A 12,707-nucleotide genomic window follows, 5' to 3' on the forward strand; every position below is an offset into this window, starting at 1 on the left:
CCGGGTGCTGTGATTCTCTGGGGTTGTGATTTCCTGCGCCAGGGCTCCTCTCCCGGTTCCTCTCCAGTTGCCCCCAAATGCCTGTGATGTTCACCTGCATAAGGCTGGCAGAGAATAATGACTTTGTCATAAAATGTCGTCATGACCTTGATGCCCAAGTGGCTCTCAATATAGTCCAGCAGTCAAGTGGTTGTTTATATACGACTAAGCTGTATGATTTTGCTGTGCCTCAATTTTCTCATCAGTTAATAGTCATAACAATAATATGGACATTACAGGTACTTTTTCTTCGTGCATACTATAGTTGACCTTTTGTCAAAGTTTATAATTATGCACTTATCATTATGGCTTTTGGAGTAAAGCCTGTCTCCCTTAATAGTGTATAAACTCCTTGAGGGCAGGTGTCTGATTTGTTCACCAGTGGGTCTCCGGCACACCCTACGGTCCTGTCACAGAGATGCTCGACAGTTATTCACTGGATGAATGAGGGAATGCATGAAGGCCATTATCATATAGATACTACATTGGTAGTGGACTGTAGGCTTATAAATAAGGACTAGTATGTTTTCACTCACTCACACTTGTTCATTTAGAAAGAAGGCTCCTGGGGTCTGACGGGAGAATTATTTTCCTCCCAGCCCCCAATTTGAGCAGCAAAGCCATCCGGACCCTTTGCCCTGGGGTCAGGCCGCGCTTGTCTCCGTTTGGAAGTGCTAGCACACTTCCATAGACGGAAGGTGTGCACAGAAGCGGAGAATTCATTATAACCGGTTAGTCATCCGAGGAGATTGTAGATGCTGCCCGTGGGCGGGAAGCACCTGGCGCTTCCTGGGCGGGGCCTGTTCCCAGAGCTGCGCCCCGAGGTGGGAACACGACCCGCCCACTGAAGCCCGGGCTCTCCCCGCACTCAGCAAAAACACCAAGGGCACCTGGGCGGTCCTTCTCCCAGTTCAGTCAACTCTGAGATCCAGCCCCACATGTGCTGGGGTAACTTTTTGCAGGGATGCTGGGCAGGAGAGCCGGCCTAGATTCTCGCCCGGAAGCACCAGAAGGAAACTGGAGCCCACCCTTGCTCTCTCCCCTGAAAGCTGAGGGCGTTGAGGCAGGTGACGGGGAAGGTCCCAAAGCCCTTGTAGGGGAGTCATACAAACCAGGCGAACCCAGGCGGCGGATGCCCCGGGAGACCCCGCAGCATCAGGAGCGCGCGGCTTCCGGGGGTCAGTCGAGTTGCGCTCGGTGGGTCAAGGATGACTCAGCCTTGCCCGTGTCGGTCTTTACTGCCGGTCGGCGCGAGGGCCCCACAAAGTTCCCAGTCACACCCAGACCTCCCTCTCGCAGAGGCCGGGGCTCCGGAGCCGGGTCCCGAGCTGAGGACGGCGGCGAGAGAGGCTGCAGGGAAGCCTGGTTCCCCGGACGCCCAGGGCTTCTCCGACTTCCTTCCTCCTCGCCCCCGCCTAGGCTAGCCGCTCGACCGCGTCTCCTGCCCAGCGGGTGGGGGTCCGAGTGGGGAGCGGGTGAGCCCCCGAGCCTCAGAGGACTCTCTTACTCCCGAAATCCAGGGAGTCCGCCAGTCAGGATAGACTTGGAGAAGCAGTGCTTCCCCTCCCGACCCCCCAACTCGCCGCAGTCGCGCGGACCCCGGGCCCCAGCGGGTCAGAGCGCGAGGTGCTCGGAAGCCCGGCCCGGGTTCAGGCGCGCCAGGGAGGCCCCGCTGCGGCCCGAAACCGGGAGCCCCGCGCTCGTGTGCCAGCGCCGCGCCGGCAGCGCCGCCCTCCGCGCCTTCCCTGATCGGCGCTGCGGCCGGAGGAGCAGCCGCGGGCGGCCACGCAGCCGAGCCCCGCTCTCATCCCCACCGCACTCAGCCTTGCCCGACCCAGTCCGCCGCCGCGAGCCCCAGCCCCTTCCTCAGACTTTGGCCTCTTCCCTGCACCCCTTGCCCTCCGGGAAACTGCGCGGCGGGGACGGGGGTCGCGCCACCTCTGTGCTCCTCAGGACCCGACCCGCCGCCGCCTGTTACCCGGCCGGGCCCTAGCCTCCCGCCTGCGCCCCGCACCCCAACCAGCTCTGGGCTGGGGGTTGCGGGGTCCGGCCCGGGTCCAGCCCGAGAGTGGCGTCCGCGGCGGCGGACTGCGGAGTTGTAAAGAACTCGGCGGCCGCAGTGGGCCGGGCGGGGCAGGGCGCTCTCAGCCGCGTCCAAGGACACTGGAGTTTGCAAGTCCCCGCCCGCGCGGCGCCCCCCGCCCTCCCGCCGCGGCCGGCCGGACTCCTAGAGCCGCCGAGGCGGGGCCGGGCGGCCGCCGCTGCGAGAGGCGTGTCTCCCTGCTTCCTCCCCCGCCTGCCTCCCTCTCCACCTCTCTCCCCTCCCTCCTCCTCTCCGCCCTCCCCGCCCCACTCCTTTTTCTGCTCCCCGAGTGCGCCCGGCGCGCGAGAGGCAGGCGGGGCGGCGTGGAGCAGGCAGCGCAGCGCGCTCGCCCACCGCCCGCTCGGCGCAGCTCCCCGCTGCCGCTCTCGTCGCCGCCGCCGGCGCGTCGGAAGGAGCCTAGCATGGCCGGGCCGGGCTCGCAGCGGCGCGCGTCCCGGGGGGCCTCGGCACTCCTGACCGCCGCGCTTCTCTTTGCCACGCTGGGGGACGTGGTGCGCTCGGAGCAGCAGATCCCGCTCTCAGTGTAAGTGCCAGGTCCTGTGCCGCCCGGGGAGGGTACCCTGCCGCCCGCGACTCGCTGTGCCCAAGTTTGGGCTCCTGCAGGTGCGGCCAGCAGGACCTGCCGCGGGCGTCGGCCTCGCCTCTAGCACCTGCCGGCGGGGACCCGCGTGGGGCGGCGAGACTGGGGTGGGATCCCCTCGCCCCCTCCCCGGGCTGCGAGGGAGACCTGGAGAGGCTCACCGCCGGCGACAGCACCAACTTTGAAGCCTGTTTACCGCGTGCAACTTCCATGGGCCGTTTATTTACCCCTTCTTTGCTATCTTGCCATCTCACTTCTTTTTGGGGAGGGGGGGATGGGTGGATTTCTTTCGACTAATCTTTGCCAGGTGATGCTCAGTTTGGGTGGTCAAGTTCTCAGGCAATTATTCAAATAACATTCAGTCGTCTTTCGGAGAGCCTGGGACACTTTGCGCATTTTGAACTGTGTGACCCCCTCGGGCCCCCTCCCGCGCTGCGCTCTGCAGTTTGGTGCTGGCAGTTTCTACCAAGGCGCTTTTTCTGTCTTTTTTTTTTTTTTCTCCAATGTTATACCGCCTGGCTCCTTCAGCCACAGCCCCGTGTGTGCGTATGCGTGCGTGTTGACTGTGACACGGTGTTACATTTGTTCCTGTGCCCTTTCTCCCTGTAGGGTGAAGCTCTGGGCCTCTGCTTTTGGGGGAGAGATAAAATCTATTGCAGCTAAGTACTCCGGCTCCCAGCTTCTGCAGAAGGTAAGGTTTCTGTGGTGGCAGGAAGCGATGATTTTTCCAGCACAGAAAATGGAGGCAGATTTAGTTTTCCAAACAAACGTGAACCCCGAGCAGCATCAGTTATCAGAGGTGTCTCTGATCCTCCGTTTCTTGGCAATGTACTGTGCAGTGACTTCTCCCTACCAACCGGTTATTTTTAGATGACACTTGATTCTAAACACAAAGAAAAGGAGGATACTCACTGGCACTGTCCTGGCTGGGGCTCGGAAACTGAGTGTTTTTGCATGGCTCTCCTCTCAGTGTCGGTATTGCTGTTTCAGTGTGAGAGCAGATGCTCCTCTGGCCAAAAAACGCTAACTTCATCCAAGGGGCAGAATCAGTGCCTGTTATGATGTCTTTCACCTTGCCTGCGTTGGAGGCTGGGGTTCAGTATATCAGAGAAAGATGCTGCACTATTGTTTGTCATCCCCGCAGTTGTACGATCCCATTATTCCCCAATCATCTAGACTCAGGGCTGGGATGCATTACATCATTACAGATAAGGAAAATGAATGTGGTTATCTTTCCACTCAGCTGCACTGCTGGGTAATAACCTATGAGAGTAGTCTACAAACTTAAGAAATTGGTCTGCATCCATATATTCTGGAGAGTAATGAGAATGCAGAATTGATTATTAGGCTTTTATCAGAACCTGCATCAATGTTAATTCAAACAGGCAGCATTATGCTTAAAATTACATTGTGAGATATATGGTCTTTCGCCCTCCCCTCCAAGAAAAAATGGGAAAAAATGGGCCGGGGAGGAGAGGTTAGAGGGGTTAAAAGAATTTCAAGTTAACAAATCAACAGGATTAATCCAGTAATTCTCTCAAAGATAGAAAATAAAATTGGCCTTTAGGGGATAATTCTCTGATACAAAAAGCTTAAATTGTTAAGTTAACTTTTAAGTATTTTAAAATGTGCTTTTTGGGCCAATGTAACATATGTGTCATGCGTGCTGCCTGGTAACCAAGTACGTATTTTATTTATGGCATTCTGCTTTAGAGAGTAGAGTTTTTGGGGACATTATATGAAACAGTTTGTCACATGAAATCCAAATATCGTAATGAAGCATGAGCCCACAATGGAATGACAGAGGTTAGCCTGGCTTAAAAATTGCCAATAGCCATATTCTCTGAAACCATGGAAACACTGTTATCACAACTCTGTTATTTGGGGACAGAGTTCATTGAATTATAGGCAGTTGATAAAAACTTGAGGTTATGATGTGCCTTTATGGTCAGTGATAATTTACATACCTGTGACCTGCCTCTCAGTTTATAGGAGTTGCCTTTTTTGCTAGTGTTCTTTTAATCTGGACCAGTCTGTACTCAGCTTTGGCATTTTGCCTGCGTGTCAGATGTTTTATGTGAAGAGTTCTGGCCTATTGCTTTGCCTGTGTATTTTGCTTATGCTTTTAAAGAAGAGAACATTTTGTATAACTTTAAAGAAATATTTTTCATCTGCACGTTGTAGTTTAGTTGTAACAACTCTGAAAGTAACCCTTCAGAGCCTGTGAACTTTTTTTTGTGGGGGGGCTGTGCTTACATATCTCGTATCTCACATTTTGTAGGAGCACGTGAAATATATTTTTTCCTTCTCTCTGAAGTTAACACACAACACACACACACACACACACACACACACACACACACTGCACAAAATCCCATCGACCATATTATTGGCTACTCTATAATAGCAAATTGGAAAAAGCTAAAATGCTTCTCTTACCTTATCAGCATCCTTTCTGATACTGTATTCACAAGCGGCGCTTTGCTTTTGTCATGTTTGCAGCTTGACAATTGGGTAATTATTTCCAGCTGTTTGTGGCTTTGTTGTCATTTCTTGCTGTTGCCTGGCATTTTGTAATCTGATGCATGGGGAAGGTGAGGTGTTGGTGGGCGTTAGGTTCTGGGGTGGGCATTTATTTGCTCTTGCATTTGGATTGCAGTCACTGGCCATGGAGTCCTGCGATACCCACCACTTTGGCTTGCTAGGCAGGGACTTCCATGAATGATGGGGCAGGGCATGTTAGACAACTTGGGGAGGTACCTTTTGGCTGTCTTGGCCCATTGCCCCCAAATATGATTGTATTTTTATAATCAGCAAAGAAAATTGATTTCGAGAACTCAGAGTATGAATGAGAAAGGATGTGAGGTGCTCAGAGTCGGGGGAGGCATAACATCATTTGGAAAAGCAAGGAGACAGTTGCCTTTCTCTTGCTTATTTTCAAGTTTCTGTCCATTTGCATGAGGAATTACTCCTGCGTCAAAACTCTATGCACCCTTCCATCACATCACTGCATCCTTGACAATTAAGATACTCTCGAGATGAGTTAGAAAACTTGGTTGATAAATGCATTAACACTGTAGTAAGGGGACCCAAAGGTGTTGCGTAAGAGTCTGTAATCATACTTTTAAGGCATGGACATTTAAACTTGATTTTCAGTTAAGTAAGGTATATTGTATACCACTGTACAAGTTTATGTACTCTATGTAGTTTTTCTAATTGACACTTTATGTTGTGAATTGATGCAGGGTGTTCACTTTTAGAATGGGAGTTTATTAATTTTTGCACTAAGGCAAAAACTTTACAAAATAGTAATTGTGAATGTAAGTTAAATAGTAATTGGCCACCAATTTTAAAGTGTTTGGAGACTGGGAAAACTGCCATTTTGGTAACAGGTTTTTATTAGGTAATATAATTCGAGGTAGCAGTATTATCACTGATTTCCTCAATGTAAATATAGCTATTTAACAATGTACCTCACTGCCATGGCTTTAGAAAGGAGATTTCATCAGTTGTTTCTTTGTTTAATACTGTGGCTTTCATTACTTTAGCTTATGATAATATATTTGGTACCCACTGCCAGACTTTTCCTATTTTTTCTATTTTTTTCTTTGCTGAACACAGGAATAGCAATCTGTTTGTTCCTTATAAAGAGGATATTTTTGATCGTATAAAATGCTGTAGTCCACATTTTGGCAAAGTTTTGTGTTTCCAGTACAGAATGGAAAAACGTAGGACTCGTGTCTGGGAGTTGGAGTCAATCTTGAGAGGCTTTAGTTGTTATAGGACAGCGGGCCCCTGAAAGCAAAGCACTGGAGTGTGGCTGTGTGCCTGTGTCCTGCCTTCTTAGCTGGGAGATACTGCAGCGGTTTCCATTCACTTCAACTTTTAATTAACTTTCCTATTTGACATATTCATGCCAGTATTCAGCTGCCTCTATCTTGCTTCATTTTCCCCAAAGAATGCGCTTTGTGTGGCTTCTTTTGGGGAGGCATAGTTTCATTACCTCTCTATTTTGGGATTCAGTGAGAAGCATTCTAGTAGGTCCAGTAACCTAGGCTGTTAAACTCATGGGCTCCACACCCCTAACATTCACAATAAAAGGTATTAAACTGGCATGATTCTCATTTCATCCTTCTTAGGGAGAATTTGGTAGGAGCTGGGTTTGTCATTCTGTTTAGTTCTGCATTCAGGGAACGCATGTTCATGGGAATGAAGAGTTCCAATTATATTTAACAGAATCGTGATGATAAATACACAGCGGAAATACAGGTACTGTGTGTCTCTGCCATTAATGCTAGAAAAGAATTGACATTTACTTTGGATGCCTCATGCAGCACTTATCAAGCGTGCTCTCCTTGGAGTGCATAACCAGGTTTTTGCGTTATCACCTATATATTGAGAGAGAGCGGCTTTAATACGTGAATGTGATGTCTCTTTCCACAGGACAGAGTCAGCAAAGTAAAAGGTTGGTTCTTTTAAGCCATTTTGATAATTATGACTTTTGATCAATGTGGAAATTGATGGTCTTTTAAATAATTAAATAGGAGTATTCATTTATCAGGAATTGGGTAGCAGTGCTGTGCTGCCTGTAGGAAGCCTGGCACTCTATGGATTGCTTTTATTGGGGAGGCGCTACCAGGCTGAACATTTTTGTTGAATAAACACGGTTATTTGTCATCCCATGAGATTAGTGCATTCAACCTGTGATGCCAGTGTTTTAATTCACAGCACCACTTCAATTACTGTACTTTTCCCTGGCAGATTATTTTTCAAAGTCTTGAAATCTCGGAAATGACAGTTTTCAGTCTTTCAGGGCAGTTTATTGGTCTCATTAGCCCAGTCACCAGGACATCCGCAGAGCAGGATAAACCAGTTAGAATTCATTTCGCGCATCTTACCCACACATATATCTTATTGTATTTGTACACTCACGCTTGGTCACTTGAGGACCAGAGAAAGTTCTTTTTGTATGGCTTTGCTAAGTGTTTGTCTGAGCCTCTTTTGTTCATTTTTTTCTTTCCTTCTTTTTCTCAAAGTTTCTTTTCTGACAGAAATATTTCTGCTTTGCTTTTTCTCTCATTAGGAACTGCTGCAGCCTGAGTTGCTCCGATTTACAAATGCTAGTCAAAATTACGGGAAATGAAAACATAGGCATGGTTTTCTTGTTGGAGGCAAATTTCAGACTTTTAATTCCAATGTGGTTATTAATTTTGATCAATTACTCAGGTGATCTCAGGCGGGTTTTATTTTATTTTATCTTATTTATTCTAATACCAGTGTGCATTTAGGCAAACACATGAGTACCAAACCACCTAATAATTATAAAGTTTGTCAGGCAAGGGCAAGCACAAATAACGTTTCTAGTTGTGATGAAGACATAGCCGTGTATCATGATGAACAAAAGTGAAAGAAATGTGAAACCATTACCCCAAGTACCTGTGGCCCTGCAGGATGTCCCATTGTCCTGCAGTTTGGATCACATATTTGTGGAAGTCAGGTTTGGGGTTTTAGGCTTTTCAGTCTTTGATCAATCCTCGCCTAGGTGTTTAGTGCTCCCACGTACGTGGAGCAATAAATGACTTGGTATATTGGGCTCGTCGAAAGAGGTGTACATTCTCACAAGGATCCTTTGTTTCTGGTCTGTCATTAATCCAGATCTGTCATTACAGATTACCAACAAATAAGCTTTTTCTTTATCCAAATACACATCCTCTGTCGGAAGTGAGTGGCATTTACATTGGGGGTCCCCCCGTCTTTTGCAGTCACAGCGCTTGTTGAGACCCACAGTGTCTTCTAGACAGAGACTTTTCGCAGATTGCGTGTTCCCTGGGACACTCAGATTGGACTTAGAGGTTTGCTGTGGCTGAGACTGAGAAAAAAGGCAATAGATGTTATAAATGCCAGCCTATGAATTAGTATATGAGATTCTCCCTCCCCCGACCCTGACTCCTCTTTTAATGTAATTTTTATACAAGAGACATAATGGCCTTAGCTTCATCTTCAGTGGCTGCAGTGATGCTTTTGTGTATCATGGAACAAGAGGAAAAGTTCCTCATGTCAGGCTCCTGGCAACATCGATAGAATCTTCATCAGCCCTCTTTGGTCCATTAAACAAAAGTGAGCTTCTCCTTCATGAGAAGAAAATGATGCAGAGGAAGAGGAAGATGCTTGATTTCCCTGAGTATTTACTGACCAGCAAACTGAGGTGATCGTTCCTGAAGTGCAAAGTCAGCCTCAGAGACCCCTCTCTGACACAGTCCAGCCTGGACCACAGCTCACCCTCAGCAGATGAGGCATCTGTACAGCTGATGTGTTTTAGGAGATTTCTCTTTGCATAGCCAGCATGTCTGCTTTTCAGAAGAAAGTTATTTTACAGGCACAACTTTGAAAAGGGTCCAGGATGTCTTCAATAAATGGTAAACATTTTAATTTCCATTTGCTTTGAACAACACTCATTGTGTGCTCATTCCAAGGCTGTTTAAATAAGGCATTACATTTATAAGGTGTATTACAGTTATATGTTGCAGAGCTTCCCGGTTACCCCAAATCAAGATTATGGAAATAAATAACTCAATAGTCAAACTATTAATGGGCATTTCAAGGCCATATTGGGAAGGAGAGCATTATCTCTTGACAAGAAATAGATGGCTCTTTCGTCAGTTTATGCACTGCCAAGTATTTATCTTGGCACCCGATATTGGAAAACAGTACTCTCCCAAGGTTAAAAGAGCTGTTATCCATGTAAACGATCTGGACAGACAAGTTGGGCAGAGCTGCAAATGGCTGTGGGTTCACAGACCAGACCTCTGGTTATCCATTTGAGGTGAAGCAACTGCCAGTCGGTATTTTGGGCTTGCACATGTCATTACCATTATACTTATTAAGTTTGTGCGTGTGTGCGTATGCCAGTAGAAATGAATGCTGCTCATCACAGAATGCATCAGGTGCCGCCTGCTAATGGGGAAGATTGTTCTTGTTCGCTCGCGCTGCTGGTGAGAGTGGCTTAAGGCAGTGAACCAGCGTGCTGGGACAGAACCGAATGACCCAGTCCACCAAGCTCGGTTTGTCCAGCTTCTGAGATTTTATAGGCAGCTGCAGCGGAGGGTCTGCTGAGACCAGGAGCAGCTACATAATTTGTGGGGCCCAGTGCGAAAGCAAAACGGGGACCCTTTGTTAAAAAATTATGAGGAATTTCAAGAGGATGATAGCAGAGCGTCACAGGGAGCACGGGGCCCATTGCGCCTGGGTGAAGTCCCTTGAAGGATGGGCCGTGCTCATTTCGGCTTTCTCTTTTCCCTGCTGGGTAGCTCATCCTCTCATTTTATTTTTTATTTTATTTTTATTTTTTTAACATCTTTATTGGAGTATAATTGCTCTCTCTCATTTTATTTCAATGTTCTGGCCACAGTCAGTTGGGGAGGCATCCTTTGCCCATCTTTCTTCATCATCATAATAGCTGCAGAGCTTGGAACATTTTTAGAGACACATCTTGGGAGATGCAGTGTTGTTAAAGCAAAGAAAAAGGTCACTGGCCTAGAAGCCTAGGAGCCCTGGTGTTTGTCTTCTTATCTTTTCTGTAGGCATTTCCTGAGTGGCCTTGGGCAAATGGTCTAATCTAATAGTAAAAACATGTAGCATTCACTCTGGTGTACCCGCGTTCCAGGTACCATGATAAGTACTTTACATATGTCATCCCACTGAATTCTCTCTACTACCTGATGAGTCAGGAACTACCATTCACCCCATTTTTCAGATTTAGAAGTTGAGGATTACAGAAGTTAAGCAGCCTCCCCCAGGTGACCAACCTGGGCTTCTGGAGTCTGCTTGCCTGGTCCCTCATCTTTGTGTGACCTTGTTCCATCTCAGTTCTAGTTTGAAAACAATGTGAATAATACCTGTGTTTCCCTACCTCATGGGTGTTTGGGAGGATTAAATGAGATAACGTCTGGGGAATTACTTCGGAAACAATCAAAGCCTGGGAAGACAGCTGAGAGGACAGGGTTTGGAGTCAGATGGACTTGTCATTGAGTCTCAGATCTGTGGTGTGACGCTTCTGAAACTGCACCCTCCAGTGTGAGAGGAGACCTGTGCCTTCTACCTTACAGGCTGTGGTGAAGGTTAAATGAAATAAAATACACAGAGCACTTAGCATAGTACCTGGTATGTAGAAGCTTCCTGCCATCGAACTGTGGAGGTTATTATTGGTGGTGTGAGACAAAGACAAGCTCTTAAGGTAACCTTCATTGAGCATCTGTGGGGCTGGCTCCATAGACATGAATGAGTGAGTGCGTGAACAGGGGAGTGGGCCCGAATGCTGGCAGGTAGGAAGGTGGTCCCACCTGGCACCTGACAGGGAGGAGCCTGGGGAATCAGGTACTTCGGAGCAGGAAGGCGCTGCAGGGGACCTAGCCTCTGCCTAGACCTTCACTCTTCTCCTAGAGGTCAGCTCCCTTCCCGTAAGAGTCAGGGCGATGCCCACATGAGGAATCGGGGTTGAAGAGCCTCCTCAGGGTCTTCCTGTTACCCCCTCCTTGGCTCACCCTGCTGTGCAGGTGGTGTGTCAGCTGAGGAAGGGCCGAGGGTCCCCAGTGCTTGGAGTGAGGCCTGAAGCCTCAGGAGACACAGCGGGCCCAGTGACTCCCCCACTGTGGGAGTGCATTCAGAAGCCAGCCACGGACACCTGGTGCTCTCCAGGTATTTCCTCCATGAGAATTCTTCCCGCTAGGTTTGGAGGACTCTAGATTTCTCCTAACAGCTTCCTGGGGGAGTGGTGCTGGAGACCAGACAGGGGATGAGGCACCTCACTGGCAGGGTGTCCTTTCCCCCAGTCAGGTGGCAGGGAGGTGCAGCAGCGCATGGGGACTGCCATCGGCCAACAAGTCATGGGAGGCACTGAAGGGCATCCTAGGTTCCGTGGCCCTTCCTGCTGGCCCCGCCCATCTCCTCTTCAGAGCTTCCTTGGCACAGCCTGTTGTTGTGTTTTGGCCTTTGAGCATCTGCGGTCCTCTGTGATCTCCTTAAAGATGTTGAATGAGTGCCCCTCTTTGTGTAAACATTGGTACTGACTCTGGGGGAGATGACGTTATTGTAGTTGCATAACTTTTAACCATTGTTTATGCATAAACCATAGAGTCAGCAGTGAAAGTCACTGAGACGTCAGTTATGAAAGTCAATGTGCGAAAGCTTTGGTTGCTCTACTTGGGCCAAATAGTTCAGAAAGTCACCCAAGAACCATTTGTACCTGGGACTCTTACGGAACTACAGGGTCTGCACTGGTGGCTTCTCAAAATCCACCAAGATCATAACCAGCTCAGGTGAACAGACTGTTCATTGGGACTGGACAGGGAGGCAATGGGCTTTTGGGGGGAGTGTTTAATGAGCCAAACATTCTTCATATTAAAGTAGATAACGCAAGGCATCTGCTGTGGTCCTTAGTTGCACTGGGAGATGGCCCAGGTTATCTACCTCCTACAGGCGGGGCTTGCAGCTCAGGGAGGTGGTGCGCTTGCACGTGGTAGGGCTGGACTCAGACTGGAGTGTTTTAACCCTCAAGCCTTTGACTTTTCTCTGCAGCGTGAGTCACCTGTGTGAGCTGCTCCCACCTGAGCACCAGCTTCAGTCAGGACCTCAGCAGGATGAGAAGGGCTGGGTGGGTGGGGTGCTAGTGCCCTCTCTGGTTTCTTTCCCCCAGGTGTGCTGTCCTCAGGTGGGGTTTCAAGGGGTGTTCTCTTGGCAGCGAAGGCTTTGTGGGTGTTGGGCCCCCATGAGGCAGGGAAGGACTTCCCCCGGCTCCAAGGGGGCTTGGAGCCACGATGGGACAGGAATGGTTCCTAAGGGAGAATGGGCAGGTTGTCTGGAGGAGCCCTGGCTGGCAGTGGAGAGGTGTGGGTGTCAGGTACCTTATACCTCTGCTCAGCCTGGAAGGCAGGGCTGCCAAGGAAGAGAACAACCTTGCGAAACTCCCGAGCAGGATTCAATCTCGTC

The 12,707-nt window shown here is 49.0% G+C and overlaps 1 protein-coding gene across 2 annotated transcripts in view; it reads left to right on the plus strand.

The window, feature by feature from the left end:
• The first annotated feature begins 1,837 nt into the window (after positions 1 to 1,837).
• The window catches only part of CACNA2D3 (calcium voltage-gated channel auxiliary subunit alpha2delta 3), a 788,131-nt gene continuing 777,261 nt past the window's right edge, over positions 1,838 to 12,707 (plus strand). Inside the window, exons 1-2 of one of the 2 annotated variants that reach the window (XM_073811245.1) lie at positions 1,838 to 2,666; positions 3,333 to 3,414. In XM_073811245.1, coding sequence (XP_073667346.1) covers positions 2,545 to 2,666; positions 3,333 to 3,414 — 204 coding nt within the window. In that variant the 5' untranslated portion in view covers positions 1,838 to 2,544. The remainder of the gene's footprint in view (positions 2,667 to 3,332; positions 3,415 to 12,707) is intronic. The other variant, XM_073811246.1, reaches the window with a different exon arrangement.

Source organism: Tursiops truncatus, chromosome 10 (genome assembly GCF_011762595.2).
Source record: "Tursiops truncatus isolate mTurTru1 chromosome 10, mTurTru1.mat.Y, whole genome shotgun sequence".
NCBI lineage: Eukaryota > Metazoa > Chordata > Mammalia > Artiodactyla > Delphinidae > Tursiops > Tursiops truncatus.